We start from the raw sequence: 18769 nt of genomic DNA, 5'->3' as shown, positions 1-18769 counted from the left end.
CTAAAAAAGAAAAATCCACGTGCTGTCACAGGTACCATTGTCATAGTGGTTTTCACATGAAAGTGAGTTAAAAGTTGGGTGTATATTTTCCGTATTGGTATATTTTTCATCACTTTACCTGCTTGTTAAATGTTTAAGACTACATAGTTACAGTCTTCTAATTCTTTTATAATCTCCTTGTGAGCAGCTTTATTGTACCATCTTTGATAATCTTACAGTTGCAGATTGGGAAGCATCTGTATAGTTAACAGTGAGTTCATTTTGTACAGGAATACCGGCAATAAAGCTGTTCTCTCTTCCAAAATTAAAGACAGAAACCACGACAAATTTCAGAGATTTTTAAAAAACTAGTTCTTCCTGAAACTTTAAATACTATGGGGAGGGGACAACACGCAGCTTTTCTGTCTGCTAAAGCCAAGACTGGTCTTTGGAGGATTGGTCGAAATAGCGATGAGAACTTCTCAGTCCTCTTCTGGCCCTCTAGACCCCTACAACAGTCACGTTGGAAAAAAATGAGGTCGATTGTCTTGGAGCCAAGGCCCTGGCTGCCATGTAGCCAGAGGAGACAGCCTTGGCCCTTGTAAATAGCTGAGCCCACCCGGCTGGATCTCAGATCTCACAAATTTTAAGTCATAGGCAGAACACTGGTATTAGAGACTCGCACCCTACGCAGAACACGCGTTCTTGCTCACGCCCTCCAGGAACCTGACCTTCCTACATCTCGAGGGGACTCTGGAAACACAGCGTTTGTTTGAAGAACAAAACTAAGCGTTAACTGGTTGTAGAGCTGATTAACAAACAGGATCAAAGTAAAGCACAACTCTGAGCCAGCTTCTCTAAATACTACATCTCGATTTCCTCATTCCCCGACGTTACTTGCATGAGAAGCACGTAACTGTCAGAGCGCCATTAAGGATTCCCTTTCCCAGGGAGCTGCCGCGGTCAGTGCACAGAGACTCCTGGACGAAATAAAGGTGGCCGCGAGCTACAGGCGCTCCCGCGCCCTCCAGCGCGGCTGCAACTTACACCGGCCCGTTCCGGCGCTCCGTCCTCGCCGCCCCCTCCGCGGCTCTGCGCCGGGACGCGCCGCGCAGCGACCCCCTCACGGCCCCGGGGCTGCTGCGCGGGGCCGCGGCGCCACCGCGTGGGGGAACCGCGTCCGCCCGGCGGCAGCGGCGGCGGAGCGAGGAGGGTTAAAGCCCGGCGGTCGGGCCGGGCCAGGGCGGGCCCAGAGGTGGCCCGCCCGCCCCCGCTGGCTCCGCGGGAGATGGCGGCGGCCCGCCGGAGCTGCGCGGGCGCTTGGCTCTGGCTGTGGCTGCTGGGGCTTCCGCGCCACGTTTTCGCCTTCGCCCCGCAGCCGGCGGCAACCCCGCGGCTCCGCACCCGCGGGGCGGCGGTGGGTCCCGGAGGTGCGGCGGGGCCCCGGGTGGGGCTCGTTCTCCCGGGCGCGGGCAGGGCCGGGCTGGCGGCCGGGCGCTGGGGGAGCCGGGCGGCGCCGCGCTGTCCCCGCAGCCGCGCCGGGTTTGCGGGGGGGCGGCCGGGCGGGCCCGGTGGGCTTCGTGCTTCGACTCAGCGGGGTTTTGACGGAGCTGCGGCCGCCGCTCGGCGGGTCCATGGACGCCTTCAGCAGTTCGTCAGCTCTTCGAACCGTCGTACAGCGTAACGCCTGGAGAGGGCGTTCTGAAAAGTGCATATCGAATTAATTTGTAAAAAATGTTTTCTTTTTTCCTGTTCGGAGCAGGATTTTACAGCATAACAGCTCTGAGGTTTACCCGGGGCTTAACACCCCTCTCCAAGTTTGTAGGCTGTAGGGTTGAGTAGTAGGTAGAACTATAAAATGCCTCTCGATTTCACACTGCTTTTCTGTAGGCAGCTGGAAGCAGCTGGGAAGACACCGTGGGAGAAAGCAATGAAACAGGAGGGGATGTGAAAACCACTGGAGTTCTGTCTAGGCTAAATAATTCCTCCGTGTTGAAGGAATTAATCGCAGTATTTACATTTCCTTACAAAAGTATTAGATGTTCATGATTTTTTTTTTTTTTTAAAGTATTCTTCAGGGTTAAACACTGGTAAAGAAATCTGCATAGAGTAGCCTCTACTTACTGGAACTGAAGTGAATGTATTCCTAATTCTGTTTCTTCACAGATGGCATGAACGTCTTGTTTATAGTTGTGGATGATCTGCGTCCTCTTCTAGGCTGTTACGGAGATAAGCTTGTGAAATCTCCAAACATTGATCAACTTGCTTCTCAAAGTATTGTGTTCAGCAATGCATATGCACAGGTGAGACAAATAACAGTAAAAAGTGTTTTCTCTATGCAAAATAATTACTGGTTTTATCACAACAGGTGTTAGGCAAAACCGAGTGTTTATTAACCTTAAGTATTTCCAGTAGAAAATAAATGGTTGGGCTGAACTGCACTGTGCGAACCTATCTTTACTGAGGTGAGAAAAATGAAAACAGAGCCTTTGAATGATGATATTTCTGTAGCCCTTGGAGGAGTGTAATGTCACTCCAAACATTTTCACTGTTAGCAGCAAAATGCTGCTTAAAAATACTGCTTGGCTAAGTTAGAATTCTTTTTTTCTACTGTTTATAAAATATAATTTTTTACTTTTTAATTTTTTTCTTTTGGGGAAGTATATTCTATAGACTTTTATGAAGGGCCAGCTTGTGTGGTAAGCATCACTTTTAAATACAGAACTCAAAATCTCACTAATTGCTCTTTCCTTGAATACTTTGCATAGGATGTCTACGTTCCCAGGTTTCTCTCTGCTGAGAAATTAGAAGTTTGAGTCTAATTCTTACTAGGGATTAGGACTTTAAAGCAGTAACTCCTGGCTTTTGCCAATCTGAAACAGAATTGGTGAGACCTTTGGGTCATAACCTGGGCCTTCCATATGTTTATCCTTTTCAGTATTCTTAAGGCAGTCCAGATCAACCAGACTTTGGGCTTTTGTCAGCACAGTCCATCTGCTTAATTCTGTGTGAGTGTGAGCTACTAGGTTTCAAAAGCACTGTCTTTAATGCAGCCTGACTTCCCCCCACTACTAGCTGCATAACCAAAGCTTTAGTGCTTAGCAATTCATTATTTGGGGAAAAATTATAGATAGGTAAATGTATATCTTGCTAGAAGTTTGCAATTGGGAATTAATATTTTTAATAAGGATGCTGTTCATTCCAGCTTGAAGTGATATGAAACACTTTCACTGCAGTTCCTGAGCCTTTGGATGTTTTGCCCAGCTACACCCAAGTCAATTCATACGTGTGTTTTGCTTTTTGTTTCGAATTGATTCTCTTTTTGGCTGGCTCTCTCCTCAGCAAGCCGTGTGTGCTCCCAGTAGAGTGTCGTTTCTTACTGGACGCAGACCTGATACTACCCGACTGTATGATTTCTACTCCTATTGGAGGGTACATGCAGGAAACTATTCCACGATGCCCCAGTATTTCAAGGAGAATGGCTACGTGACCCTATCTGTGGGGAAAGTTTTTCATCCTGGTATGGTTTGAATTGTCATCTGCTTAACATATACATGCTCCATGTGTATGTTCTCACAAAGAGACTTTACATATAAGTATCAACTGTGCGATTCTTTTTTGTATTGACAACCTAAATCATAATCATGAACCAGATTGTACAATGGTTGTAGGCTGGTTTTATATGTTAATTTTAAATCTTAGGGCGTCAGAGGTGAATATATTAGATGACTCTTATCTAATGAATATTTTCACATCTTGTCTAGGGATTGTGGGAATAAATGTCCTAACATTCTAAAAATGTGTTTGGACGTTAGGTATCTGCTGAAGATGAAATAACTGAACAGCTTCATTGTCTTAGTTCTGCATATACACATTTTATGTTTCACAATAGGCTGCCTGTCTGGATCAGGAGATAAAGAATATGTGCCTCATAGTACCAATTAAATAGGAAATTATTTCATTAGTTAAAAAGCAATAACACCACTGAGTTGAAAAATACTGTGATACTGACCTTCTTTTTGGTAGTTCTTTACCCAAGAACTAAACTTGTCTGGATAGATGAGCTTTCAGTTGATAGTAGAGCTGATTAAAGGATATACATGAAGGCTGTTAGTAATCCTGGGGTTTTGATTTTTTTTTTTTCTTCTGTTCTCTCAAGTTAGGTTCTTGAAGGGGCTTGAGTCTGCCTTACCAGTAAAAGGCGTATTTCAGGGAAAAATGTCTGTCTTAAACTTTTTGACTTTTATTTCTTTGTTTTCTTTTTCTCAGTTGTCAAAGATAATTGGAAATGTTTCTTCATTTAGCATATTTAAAAAAAAAAACCAAACCCTACAACTGAAAACAGGTTAAACTTGTGTTTGAGCTCTTCTCGTTCCATGAACTGTTAGAGTATTTCTAATGTCTTTACCCTTTTCAGGTGTTTCATCCAATTACAGTGATGACTATCCCTATAGTTGGTCCATTCCACCCTTCCATCCTTCAACTGAAAAGTACGAAAATGATAAGGTAAGAGTGGTTCGTGGGGTCCTAACAAAGAAAGGTTTTCAGCATATAACCAAGCTCTTTATGTCAAGCACAGGCTATACTCTGTGGTTTTTGAGACTGCAACCTCGTGCAGAGAAACAACTAGCCAAGTTTGATACTCTCTTAGTCTTCCAAAAGAAGGCCTGTCTCTTCAGTTGTGTGTCGTGTTAATTTATGTGCCCATCCTGCAGATATTGTAATCATTTCTAAATTAGTATTGGGAAACTACCGAGGTCTAAAAGTACTTGGAAGAAAGAGTGATCTTAATTTGTGTCTAGGTCATGAGTTCCTTTATCTGAAAAGTGCAGTTGTCAACTTCCACACTGGTCTTGCTCTGCTTAGTAAGTGACAAAACATTGTCAATAGGCTTGGTGAACTTCATTTAATAAAGAGCTCAGGGCTGAGCGGGTGGAGGTCGTAACTAAAATAGTCTTTCAGTAATCTGAAACTTTATCAGCTGATTCAGTTTTGTACGTGTTTGTTACTCTTAAGTGTGGCCCAAAAGAATCTGTTCCATGCTTATACAAACATTGCGATAGCATCATGTGCTGGAGTCTATGCACTGCAAAGCTCCGAGCTCCAGCCATGAGGCTGCGGACAGCCTTGGCAATGCTTTGTTCTTGCATTTACTGCTGAAAAAGACTGATTTTAGCAACAACAGTATTTGCATCCATGACATACTTTTATAGAGTCATAGAATCATTTAGGTTGGAAGAGATCTTGAAGATCATTGAGTCCAACAGTTAACCTAACACTGCCAAGTCCACCACTAAACCATGTCCCTAAGCACCACATCTACATGTCTTTTGAATGCCTCCAGGAACAGTGAGTCCACCTCTTCCCTGGGCAGCCTGTTCCAATGCTTGACAACTCTTTTGGGGAAGAAATTTTTCCTAATACTCAATCCAAACCTCCCCTGGTGCAACTTGAGGCTGTTTCCTCTTCTCCTATCGCTTGTTACTTGGGAGAAGAGACCGATACCCACCTCACTACAGCCTCTCTTCAGGTAGTTGTAGAGAGCGGTGAGGTCTCCCTTCAGCCTCCTTTTCTCCAGGCTAAACAACCCCAGTTCCCTCAGCTGCTCCTCATAAGACTCATGCTCTGGACCCTTCACCAGCTTGATTGCCCTTCTCTGGACATGCTCCAGCACCTCAGTGTCCTTCTTGTAGTGAGGGGCCCAAAACTGACCACATTATTCAAGGTGTGGCCTCACCAGTGTGGAGTACAGGGAGATGATCACTTCACTGGTCCTACTGGCCACATTGTTTCTGATACAGGAAGTTTTTTCTTTATATTCATTTAGCAATTCGCTCAAACACCCTGCTGAGGTTACATTTTCCTGGCAACCATTTAGTCTAATCTAGCTTTCTTCAGGGATTATACATCAGCCACCACTGGCATTTGCGCAGAAACTAAGTCAGTAGTTTCCAGGCAGCTTTTTATGAGCTCTTGGAATCAGAAGGAGTAAAAAATGTACATAGCGTAACCAAATTCTACCTTCTTGTCAATAGGTCAGAGATTCTATTCGTCATAGAAGCTGTGTATTTTCCCATATGATGGCATTTAATCTTCAGCCTAGTTTTAGAGAGGATTCTGTTTTTCCATAGACATGGAAGTTACATTCTTCAACTTCTGAAGCTGTCTGATCAGTCAATGTACTTGGCACCTTTAGCGTTCATAGAAATTGTGAAATTCCTTTTTGTATCCAATCTGCAGTCTTTTCTTGGTAGAAGGATTGAGAAACAAATTGGTTTGAAAGTTACAGAACAGAGAATTTCTTCTTTGCTTTTACAGAAGTTAAGTTATGTAACTAAGTCTTTTTTCTTTTTTTTTTTTTTAAAGACTTGTAGGGGAAAAGATGGAAAGCTTTATGCTAACTTGGTGTGCCCAGTGAATGTGACAGAAATGCCCAGTGGTACTCTGCCTGATATTCAGAGCACTGAAGAGGCCATACGCTTACTGAATGTTATGAAAATCAACAAGCAAAAATTCTTCCTGGCTGTCGGTTACCACAAACCACATATCCCACTGAGGTACCCACAGGTGAGGAAACTGGAGCCTGCTGGGAAAGGAACTTAGACAAGCATTGCTTTTGCTTTTCAGAGCTGTTTCCACAAATGCTTTATTGCTGTTGTTTATGGAATGCAAGTCAAAAACCAGCCTTGGTTTGATGTAACTTCAGCAGTTGCCTGTGTTGCATTTCAAAACGTTTAATGAGAATGAGTTGTGACCTCTCAGCTGAAAGCCAGGCTTCTACCACCATAAAAGGGACTACTGTTACATGGAGACAGTGTTCAGCTTGATGGTGTGACATACTGGTCTTGAGGCCTTGCAAGAGCTTGTTCTCCATTCCCTGTTTGAGTTGGTGACAAAACTCCTACTTGCTTCAGAGGAGGTGATGTTGGACATTTTATTTTGGTGTTGCTTTGAGATACAGGAGGCTGTTTGTAGGTACTTACTGACTCAGTAGTTATCAGGAATAGGTTGGGGCTGACTAGCATAGTATTGCTACCTTTTGCACTCTGAGGGAGGGGGAGTGAAGCCTCATAAACTTTAAGAATATTAAAGGGTTGTGCAAGGGGAAACAGTTGCTGCTCTACAACATAAATTTTACAATAGACATTAGAGGTGAGGACAATCTTTGTGTGTTTGTATTGTAAAGGAATTTCTCAAGTTGTACCCCTTGGAAAACATCACATTAGCTCCAGATCCCTGGGTGCCTGAGAAACTGCCTTCTGTGGCATATAACCCCTGGACGGATATCAGACAGAGGGATGATGTGAAAGCATTAAATGTTAGTTTCCCTTATGGACCGCTTCCGGATGACTTCCAGGTAAGCTGTCAGTACAGTGCACTGAAGTCAAACTGCCTTAACTTGTTCAAATGCGAGGGAGCCATCAGCTGCTCTTAGATGCTCCCAGATATTCAGCAACTGGCAGCTTGCAAATACTATGAATTCCCTGCCTTGCGTGCTGTCACCTCTAGCTTTGTAGACAAACCCTCACTGGAACTGCAGCCAGGCTAGGGAGGGTGGGAAGGAAGAGATCAGCCATCAACTAGTGACAGTAGCATGTGCTCCTGGCTTCTATATAAGGGACTGTATAGAGCAGCTACCAATGGGGTGTGTGTGTGCATTATCTGAATCTGTTTGTCTGTTTCAAGCTACCACTCGGTGTATCTTCTTTTGCAAGATTTTCCTTGTTTTTCCAGTATTTATGCCAAAATAAGGTGCACTGGCTGGACCCCGAGAGAAGCAGAACTGATTGGTTTGCAACATTTTGCTTGAATAGAACTTCTGCGAGATAGAATTTTCTAACTGCCTCTTCCCTGTTTGCCTCTTCTGGGACATTAATCAGGCTACAGACATGTAAAAAATAAAGCTTTACAAGTTAAATCCTTTAGTTTCTTTACTTACACAGCCACCCACTGGTTCTCCTGTTTGTGTCTGGGGAAAAACTAACTTTTTTCCCCTCTCCTCTCCCTTGTTTTCACTTGCAGCGGCAGATTCGTCAGAGCTATTATGCAGCAGTTTCTTACCTGGATATGCAAGTTGGCCTGCTCTTGAGTGCTTTGGATGATGTAGGACTCTCAAATAGCACAATAATAGTTTTTACTGCTGATCATGGTAAGTGTTTAAATCTTTCTCCAGCTCACTGTTAATAACCTAATTGTGCAACACAGTTCTGGCGTGTTAATCAAGTGTGTGTTTATGTAACGTACAGCAGAGCTACCGTGCCTGGTGTGCCTGGCTAGTCTGTCTCTGAGGGACCGACACAGGCTTCTGTGGTTGCCCAGTTCTGGCCCGCTGCAGACATCTCTCTTTAATCAGGTTGAAGGTTTACTAGTGAATGATGAGACTGTCTGCCAGGACACTGGGCTGAGCTTGCTGTATTCCCATCTCCTACCCAAGGAGTGACTCCTGCTGGGAACAGCTCTGTAAAAGGATAGCGACCACTCCTCCCCCCTCACAATTTGTAGAGAGCCATCTGGTACAGTGGGTGACAAGCTTTCTCATCAACTGCTGAATGTGTTTTCCTGCACTTGTCACTGCTGCTTGCAGAGCATCTAAACTGATAGTGCTGTGGCTCCAGCTCATAACTGAGGCCTTGCACACTCTGGATCCTGGTGATAAAAAAACTGAATTTGAATTGTGGGACAAATACCTCAAGCGTTTAATGTTTGTTTCAATACACTTGATATTCATTAAAATCACCCTCTCATGATCCCTTTAATTGGGGGATGGCTTAGCTGACTAAAACAGTTACGATATGGCTTAACTGAATCAATTTGAAGCCACATATTTAGTTAATTCGAGTTAACTTCTGTGAGGGGTGTGTATGTTTAAACAAGTCTTTATGAGTTGTAGAGCAAAGGGATTAATAGTTCTGGTACTAAAGCAACTCTAGATGTTCCTTCTGACTCATTACTGACTTGACTTGGACTTTCCGTTGTAAACTGAATTCCTCTTTTCCTTGCTGTGGTTAACTGTAAACAATTGGTGCTTCCAGTACCATGGCTAGCAAAGTGATCCCAAAAAATCTTATGTTAACATAGCTGTCATAGAGCTCCTTTGTCTTCCCCCAAAGTGAAGTTGGCAATAAATCTGCCTGGAAGGGAATCGTGTTGGCATCTCTTCCAAGAGGAAGAGGAGAGCTAAAGAGTTTTGATCTCTATTACTTCCTCAGGGGTAACATCCTGGTATGGCAGTCTGGCATAGATAGCAGCCTTGGCTCCAAGGGATGTTCAGTTAACAGGAGTATTGGAGAGCTGGCAGCTGCCCAAAACTTAAATGAGTCCTTTGTGGAATTGATCCGCAGACTCTTCAGGCACTGTGACACACCCCAGTTCCTCTTTTCTGCTGGTTTAATGCTGATTTGCTAATTCTGATCTAGAGTAGGGGAAATAAGGAAAGGCGTAATTATTTCCTTAATAAAAGAGTATCAAGTTGCAAGACTTAGGTGGCTGTTGAAATAGCTTTCACATTAGAGAAAAATCTTGTTATATTTAAATACAGATTGTTATTTGCCTTTTAATATAACCTTGATAACAGACCAGTGGCCTCAACAGCCAGAGTCAGGTTACAGTGAAACAGAAATGACTACTAAATTACAACCCAGTATCTGCTCTGAATTGTGTTCCTTGTCATCTAGGATGGTCCCTGGGAGAACATGGTGAATGGGCAAAATACAGCAATTTTGATGTTGCTACCCGTGTGCCGCTGATGTTTTATGTACCAGGAATGACAACTTCCTCTGCTAGTCAAGGAGAGAGGGTCTTCCCCTACCTTGACCCTTTTAGCCATATTTTAGGCTTGGTACCTCAAGGTAAATTTCCAGCACTTATTTTTTTGTTTGCAGTGGATATATGTAAAGGAGAAGCAGTGATGTAATGATGCTTTGCCTGCAGGCAGCTTGAGTCAGTGTCCTTGACTGTGCTTCTCCTACTGATGAGGAGCAAGATGGTGAAGGGAATCCTTGGACGAAAACTTTTGCTTTGTTTAGATCTGCTTTAGTGGAAACAGCTAGATGCCTGCATCAACACAGCAGGTGATTTATTTTTGTGTGATGTAGATGCCTAAAAGGATACTTGACCTACCTTTTGTAGTGGTGGCTGCTGTCTTTCCAACAGTGATTAGTCAACATTCTCTGTGTAGCACCTGTACTTAAAATGATGACATTGGAAACTGTTTTGGTGGAGGCACTTTTATGTTAAACTATTGACACTGGAATTTGCTTTGTCTTTCTGGAGAGTTCTTTTTCAAAGTCATGAATGTTATTGTCTTGAAGGCTGCACATTTGAGAAACAAAAGTGCAAAAATTTTCTTGTTAAAAGTACATCATAAATGCATAGACCAGCATCTTCAGAGCTAACTGCCGCACCTTAATTGCCTTGATTTGGTTATTCCACAAATCCAGTACAAAACACTTTCAATAAAGCACCAACTTAATTATCAGAGTAAGTTTTAAAAATATTCTACCAGTCTCTGTCAAGCCGTCATGTTCCATAATTTTGATGTTTCTTCTAGGGCGAAGCAAAAAAGTGGTTGAGCTTGTGTCTCTGTTTTCAACACTTGCTGAGCTTGCTGGCCTGCAAGTTCCTCCTGTGTGCCCAGAGACTTCGTTTGATGTTGCACTGTGCACTGAGGGGGCAAGCATCGTCCGGTATTTTAATGCCTCTGAAGATAAGGTGAAGGAAGAGGATGAGTGTGATGACCCTTACGGGTGTTTTAATGAAGAACCTGTTGCTTTCAGCCAATACCCCCGGCCTGCAGACACTCCTCAGTGGAACTCTGACAAGCCGAAGCTGAAAGACATCAGAATCATGGGCTATTCCATGCGTACAATTGACTACAGGTATACTGTGTGGGTTCAGTTTAATCCTAACAACTTCAGTGCTAACTTTAAAGATGTACATGCAGGAGAGCTGTACATGGTGGAGACTGATCCAAACCAGGATTATAACATCTATAACAATACTTTACATGGTTGTTTATTCAAAAAAGTTCTTGGCTTCCTGAAGCACTAGGGTTCAGAAACTTCTTTGTCCGTGTTCTTATAACTGAAGTAATGCTTCCTTTTTCTGTATAAAACCTTTCTGTTGTACAGAAGACACTTGGATTGAATTAAAATCCTGTTTGTATCAATACACTAGCTATTGCCTTTGTCTCGTTACAGCCCTTATTATGCTGAAGTAGTCAGAGTAAACTTCTGTGGTTGTGTTTTCAAACCCAAGCTCACAACATTTCTGAAAAGGCCACACAGGGTATGCAGGCCCATACTGTGAAACATCTCTGTGGTCTTCTGTAGTGACTGAAGAATTAAAATTAATTATCTGTGCTGAAACTGGTGGTGTGGAAGGTGGAAAGAGAAACTTCTGTGTTTGAAAGGCTGTGCAGAGAATGTGTATTGGTAAACGGGTCCTGTCCACTTGAGCTAGGAGACTTGGGGCTGGAGTGGTCAAGGAGACGTTTGGTAGTGGTGAAGGACTGAGGTGTCTGCTGTCATCAGCCTCACCTCTGACTAGAGCTAAATGAGAAACTTCATGTGTTTCCTTCAAAATTTAATTATTTTAAGTAAAAGCTTTAATTTGGAGATTGATCATACAGGAGGGGATCTGAATTTTTCATTAATGCAAAATGAGTGTTTTCATCACTGAAACACTAAAGAAGTCTAAGGGGTTATGGTGACACCAGTATGCTTTTCTGTGGTTTTTCATGAGGATTGATCCAATGAGGCTACACAGGCAAGAAGAGATGGAAACCTTTAGCTGTCGTAGTGTGCTGGTTGCTGTAGTTGCTGAACCGCTCAGTGCACTTGAGGGTTGTCATGTCCAGTGACAGAAAATTGAATGTTTGCATTCTTAAGTGCTAAGTGGGGCCAGGCAGTCTTGGTTTTGGACTAGGATAGCTAAAAGCCTCCCTGCATTTAGTTTTAAGTTTTTAATGTGGTGTTTAGCAGCACAGGATGTAGAGCATTAGTTGTCCCAAGTTATGCTGGTAAGTAATTTTCCATATGGCCAAATGCATTAAGGTAAATATGTTTAGGAGCTTGTGTCTGAGAAAGCACTTAAAATACTCGGCAAAACCATCTATCTATACCATATACTCACAGCCACAAGGTACGCTGAGCTCTGGTGTGATGGCAATAATTTGTGTTGCATTCTATCAGCCTGCTGGATTTCTGCAATTCCATCTTGGCACTCGAGGCTTTTGGAATTTGTACCTGAACAGGTAAGAGCTTGTTCAGATGGTGCTAACTCCTGCTGCCTTCCTCAGTGAACTGCTTCCATTCCCACAAAAAGAAAAAGCCAGCCATTACTTGTCCTCAGATAAATTGACTTTAATATCCTAGAGAAGCCACAGACATAACTTTATTTCATTAAAATCTATGTGATGGTCTTACTCCTAATTAATGTAGAGATACCCACCATGAATCTGATTCTCTGTTAGAAGACAGTGATTATTTAGTGCCTTAAACTCAATTAGAAGAAGATATTTCTTATGAACTTGTCATTTGTTTTACTCAGCCCAAGATGCTGTGTGTTCTGCAGCATTATTATTCCTGATGAAAACATGCTTTTCCTTCACTTATGTATGTATACTTAGATCCTCAGCTGGTCTGAAATACTGCAGTTGCCTGTAGCAGACCCAGTGTAGCTGTACCAATTTCACACTGGTTGAAGGTGTGTTTTATTGAGAACGGTGCCAGGCAGAGATTTGGAGTCTGCAGCTAGAGCTAATTATATCTCCGACACACTTTCCTTCAAAGGAAAATCAAATATTGTGAAAGCTATTTTGGGAGGATGTATTGAAGCGTTAAGGATTAATCTAAATCTCCGGTATGCTAGGTCAGTAATACAATGTACATTTAAAATTGCTCTGGCAGATGGGTATTATCTTAGACTTGGCTACCTGAGCTTTGCATTTAGCTGTCCTGCTAAAACACCTGTTAAAAAAAAAAAAAAAAAACACAAAAAAACCCCAAAACACCACCACTTTTTTTTTTTTACTTTAAAATTATAGCATGTAGATAAATTATTTAGGAATTTATTTGCATGAAAGCATTGTTGTGCATACCCTGCCCTAAGCATCCCATCACTTCAGGTAATTTAGTTTTTCAAGTGGAGATAAAAGTCCTGGTGCTAGGTGATGAGTATTTTTTCTTCCCCAAGTCATTCTCTTTATATTGGAAGGGAAAAGTTGCCCTTGACCTTTCTTAATCAAAATCCAGTAATCTTTCGGGGAGACATCAGACAGAATTGTCTCTGACAGCCAGTGAATCAAGCCAGGTATCCACGTGCTCCGAGCAAGAACATCCTTGAATGATTGCAGAAGTGGCCGAGCAGGACTGCTGCCCACCCAGCACACCGCTTCCCTCGGCCTGCTGCTGAGTTGAGGCATACCAGTAAACAAAGCTTTGCTCTTGCAAGTGCTATGTGAGCCAGTTTTATTATGGAACTGGTTGAGCGAAATGTAAAACCAGTGGAGACAAAGGAAGAAGGCACATTTTTTCAAACAAACCAAAATGCTGCTTCTCCCGGAGAGCCTGGGCTGTGGGCTTCGCGAGGCTGAGCAGCCTCCGCTGAACAACAAAAGAGCTTAACAGGAGCAATAAAAGTAAAGTGCTCTTGCGAACAGTGCTCTCTCCAGAGGGAAGAGGATGCAAGCCAAGCGTCAGGAAATAAATGAGATGCTGGTGCTGACCCTGTTTCTCAGGATGGCACCAGAACAGCTGGAAGAACAGCATGATGCTGCATCAGCAGGAATTGTTACCTGTGGTACGTGCACAGAGAGGTTCCACTGGGGACCCCAGCGTAGCCATCGTAAGCACTTGGCACAAAGCAGCGTCAAAAAATGGGCCTCAATAATAAGCTAATGTACAGGAGTGATTAAGCAATGGAATTAAAACTTTCATCCGTAGACAGCTGTACATCAGTCAGTCATAACTCATGACGTTTTCCAGTGTATAGCTGTACAACATCCTAAAATCAAAGTTTTTAAAGCAGAGTCAAAAATACACTGTGTACAAAGCCGAAGTAATAGGAATCTTTTTAAAATGGAGATGGCTGCCTGTTTGGGTGTACTCTGACACTACTTCAGTGTTTACAGCATGCTGTTTGCAGAGGAAAGATTTGGGTCTAATTTCAGGCACGCTGTGCACACTGGAGTGTGTGGAAATGCTGTAGCTATGTACTGTGCTGTGCAACAGATTGGAATCCCCCCTTTGGCCTGTGCTCAGTGCTTGCTGGGGGAAATGGGGTACGTTTTGAGTTAATAGCTGTCTGCACAGGTCGCAAATGGTTTTGTGTGGTGAGGCAGGTAAAGGCAGCTGAGTGTCCTGACTATTGGTCAGATGTTACCTAATTAATCACAGTTGCATGTTAATTACGTATTAGTAACCTGCTGCTGTGTTGTGTTGGTCAAGTGGAGTCCTCTGCTGGAATGAGTGTTCCACAGCATGAGGGATGGGATACAGACATGATGCTTCTATCAGGGATGTTTCTTAATTCCTGGTGCTAATGTGTATTTTCTCCCACAGGCAGCAATATCACCATTGGCAAAATGGCCATAACGTCATGGCTAACACGCGGCTTTTGCAGGGCACTGTGCTCAGCTTCTGTCTCAGACCTTTAGGACAGAAAGAGTCTCAGACTGTATTTGGGAAGTGTCTGGTGGTTGCAGCTGAGATCCTTCATTGAATGTGGATTTTTTTTTTTTCCTCTAGCAGTTACTTAGCATTCAAATGTGAAACGCTACATAAAGAATTAAATTACCCTCTTGGTAACTAGGTTTTCCAGCACTTTAAAGTTTTCTAGGCTATAGACCTTCTTGCTCTTCACATCAGAAACTCCCAGCCAAGTTAAGATGACTCTGTGTCAAAACTTTTTATGCCTCCGTGTGTTTGACTTCCTAGCTAATGAAAATTATCTTCAGATCTGCATGGGCGGATCTTGACTCCAATGTTCTTCTCTGCCTACATGCACAGATCTCCTTTTAAAATCTGTGGGAGTTCTGCTCATGAAAGAAGATAGACTACCAATGTCAAGATCCACCATGTGAAGCAGTAAAAAAACCCTTTTGCCCTTTATCTTTAACACTTGGCTCGATGCTGAGTAGTAGAAGAACGTTTTTATCCAGCAGTGTGTGAAGGCCCCAACTATAATGGAGCTTTGAGTAAGCAAGAGGAAATGGCGAAGTTTGTGATATTTCTGTAGGTGCAGTTGGACACAGAATGGGGATAATATACGGAAGCAGCAGAGAGGAAAGGAACATTGAGATGTAATGAACATTGAACTTGGATGTAAAGTCATGATCTGAAAGATTAGGATCCAGCAAGAAGATAGAACAGAAATCTAAAGAGAGCAACACTGGAAAGGGAAATATTTTATATCTCTGATTTTTAGGTACTGCAGACATCTAGGGATGCTCAGATCCTCCTGTTTCTGCTCTAACTTATTTCTGGTTTAGTTATAAAATCTGTAAGCTTTGTACATGTTGTGATTGACTACACAGTTCTTTAAGCTTCTCCAAAGCACTCTTGAAAACCTACCTCTGGACAGTGTGTTGTGATTTTTGTCCCAAGTATACCCGATTTGGCCTTATCTGTGTATTCAGAAGCCTTGCTCTTTTCTTCTGGTCCCAATGCTGTGGCAGAATCAGTGTCTTTCATTTTATGTTATACGGTTGTGCTGAAGATTCCTGGTTTACTTCTACTGCATAACTGAAGAGCAGTTACCTGTACGTTACATATTCCTAGTTGTTTGAAGGTGCTTCATGGCCAGCCTGCACCAAATGTCCAGCAGGTCTTGGGTTTGGATTCCTCTTTGGCAGCCAGCTGAAGCTGCTGGGTAAAGTGGACACAAATGAATTCAGGGTCTGGTCATGCTTCAGGGCTGTGCTGGGCTGCAAGTGTAGCTGCAGGTCTTACAAAGTGTTGCTTATGCATCATTTGTAGAGATTATGAGCACTGGCTGAGTATCATCTGTCTGCAGGAAAATGTTTATTTGATTAAATCAAACTGTCTTATGTAGAGATATTGCTTGGGTGACAGTTTTATTGAAAAGTTTTGCTTTGATAAGATCAGGGACCTTCACTTCAATTTTATTTCAATTTTTATTATATTGCGTAATTTTGACATAGTATAAAAGGATATTATAACAAATGAGAATGCAATTACTTTGTGAGAATAATAAAACAAAAAATTTTGACCTCAGAAGGAAAGCGTTCACCTTTGTCAAAATGAAACGGCTCATTTCACAAGTGTCAATTCAAGTTTTTAAACCAGACTTTTTTGTAATTTTTGTCTTGTGGGAAAACTCCAAAATATTGGCAACAAGAAAGTGAGGGGAAAAGGTACCAATTCATGCAGCTTCTCATGAAGCTTCTCATCAGCTTTTCCAGATCTTTCTGGATGTGGTATATAGATGACACAAAATGTCCAACTGGAAAAGGCTAGTGGTAATTCAGCCTGATCCTGCTGTCAGAAGGATGCTCCTCCCTCTCCTCCTTCCAGGAAATCCAGACTACAAAGCCCCTGCAGAGCCCAAGAAATGCTTTCCTGGCCGGAGAGCCGCCATGAATTTTAAGCAGGGCTTTCTCTCCCAACAAATTGCCTAATAAAAGGGCAAGTATTAATCACGTCTGGAAAAAGTTTGTTTTGATCTGTCTGCTATTCCAGCTTTAAAGAACAGATCCTTTTCTGAAATATTTTCCTGGTAATAGAATTAGGGTATAATTCCTAGAAGACAAATCTTGGCAGGTATGAAGTGTATAATATCTATCCTTGATTGAACCTACAGCCTAGCCTAATACTTCCCATGTTCTCCTGTTTTCAAAGTGAGTTTGATCTTGTGCCGAAGGAAATGATTCTCTTTACTTGAGCCCTCTTAAGTATTTCACAGCAAGAAGGATGTGATCCATTACTTAGGGAGCCCTCATTACACGCAGCTGTGGGATACTCATCTTTTTCCTTTATCTGCTCTGCAGGAAAACTTGGATACCTTGTTTTACTAAACAAAATCAAGGTCAAGGATGTTAAAAACAAATAGATTGGCTTATTGAACTTGATAGTACAATCATTTTCTTGTCGCCAGCTTTAGCTTTTCTTTGCTGAAATAAGATTAGCACAGATTAAAGCTATTTATTTTGGAGGTGTAGTATTCTGGACAGGGAAGCTGTGATGGGTTTGCTTTAAATGGGTCTTCATATTTTGAGAATTTGCACACCCTTGTTTCTTTTGAGAGTTATTTGTTTCTGCAACTGTTAGTTTTGCCTGCAATTACTCTTTTCCAAGATAATAGTTGCTAGAAGCACCTTGAGTATCTTGAATATTTGTTCCGTGTTGCTCTATTAAAGCAATGATGTGTTTTCTGCTGTAAACCCACTCAAATGAGATCAGAATTTTTCACTGCCTGTGTAAGTGATGGTTTGTCTAAGAATTCTTTCAGTATTTACTTTGTGAAAGAAGTGCTAACCTTCATTTACGTTTATTAAATATAGATATGCCCTGACCTAGTAAAGCACTAAGCCATGCACTTAAGTACATTTCTATTCAGTTAAACACTTAAGTCTTAGCTAAGTATGTGTTTAAAATGCTTTGCTGAACCAGTGTCGGAAGACTGTGGCACACGCATCCCTGTGCCAGTGCTACCAAAGGAAGCCACCCGCCCGAGGAGACCCACCTGGGTGTGTAACTGAGTATTAGTAACCTTTTTTTCTGCTAGAAAAAAATATCTTGGCACTCTGTGTTCTAAGGTCAGTTGTCTACTTTTCAGGTACGTATTGGGTTTACGGGGCAAGGTCTTGGTAGCACAGGATGGAATTTCTGTGCTCATTAGGCTTCATAAAGCTCCCGCATCACATTGCTCCTGCATCTATTAGTTTGAAACAGTGGCCAGGTCTGAATTTCTCAAAGTTTCTCATAGCCTTGATTGCAGATCAACAACATTTCGCTTTCCTTGAGAGGTTAAAATGAGTCACAAGACATTAAGACTGAAAACTAGGAAGTGCAAACACATGATGTTCCTACACCAAGTCTCACACTCAAACCTCATATAAACCTTTCTTCTGCTTTACAGATAGTGTTTGTCTACGCTTTGCATTGCCTCTTCTTCGGGACCACAGCTGAAAGGAGGCAAAAGTCCTGCAGCTTTTCAGTTCTTTGTTAGGATTTCATAATAATTCTTCAGATGTCATCCACGGACGTGGGAGCGGCTCTGCCCTGCAATTCCAGAGCTCCTCGACTAGAGGTCAGTAACACATCAAAGAACATGAGAGAAAATAAGCTGTGGTTTACCATCTACCACTAGGCATTTTATTTTGCATTTGAAATGAAGGCTTGTGATATGGTTAATCATCAGCATCTATAAGTCACTGAGATGTGTGACCAGAGTAGTGGAATGCTTCTGTTGTCTGTTTTTCCATATTAGAGGCATGTTGGAAGTAGTGCTTCCAAATTTTAAACAATAAGAAAAATGATCACCCTTTTAATATCATTTGTTCTTACATAGTGAGTTGCACATTTCCGTGTGATATGCAGTTTAGGGAAAAAAAAAAAATCTGTTTTCTAGGAATTTTTGCTGCTGAATATTTATATAATCTGTTCAGTTTCATTGGCATTTTTTTTCACACAGCACTAGCTAATGTGCTTGGAAGAAAAGATTGGTGTGTGAGGCAGAGGTGGTTAAAGTAGATTACTTTACAAATAGGCTCAAAGTCCTATTTGTCATGTCCTTACAACTTCTTAGAGTATAGAACAGATCAGTCACT

General features: G+C 42.2%; 1 protein-coding gene across 1 annotated transcript; it reads left to right on the top strand.

Annotated features, from left to right (window-relative positions):
- Positions 1–1267: 1267 nt before the first annotated feature.
- Positions 1268–11036, top strand: IDS (iduronate 2-sulfatase). The gene is made up of 9 exons (XM_086619732.1): positions 1268–1409; positions 2146–2282; positions 3322–3499; positions 4397–4485; positions 6346–6546; positions 7166–7336; positions 8002–8128; positions 9654–9827; positions 10529–11036. The coding sequence occupies exons 1-9, from the start codon at positions 1268–1270 to the stop codon at positions 11026–11028; spliced, it is 1719 nt and encodes a 572-aa protein (XP_086475858.1). The 3' UTR covers positions 11029–11036.
- Positions 11037–18769: the final 7733 nt, after the last annotated feature.

The sequence above is a fragment of the Tauraco erythrolophus genome, chromosome 13, assembly GCF_009769465.1.
Source record: "Tauraco erythrolophus isolate bTauEry1 chromosome 13, bTauEry1.pri, whole genome shotgun sequence".
In the NCBI taxonomy this organism is placed as follows: domain Eukaryota; kingdom Metazoa; phylum Chordata; class Aves; order Musophagiformes; family Musophagidae; genus Tauraco; species Tauraco erythrolophus.
This window is presented reverse-complemented; position numbering and strand designations above follow the sequence as displayed.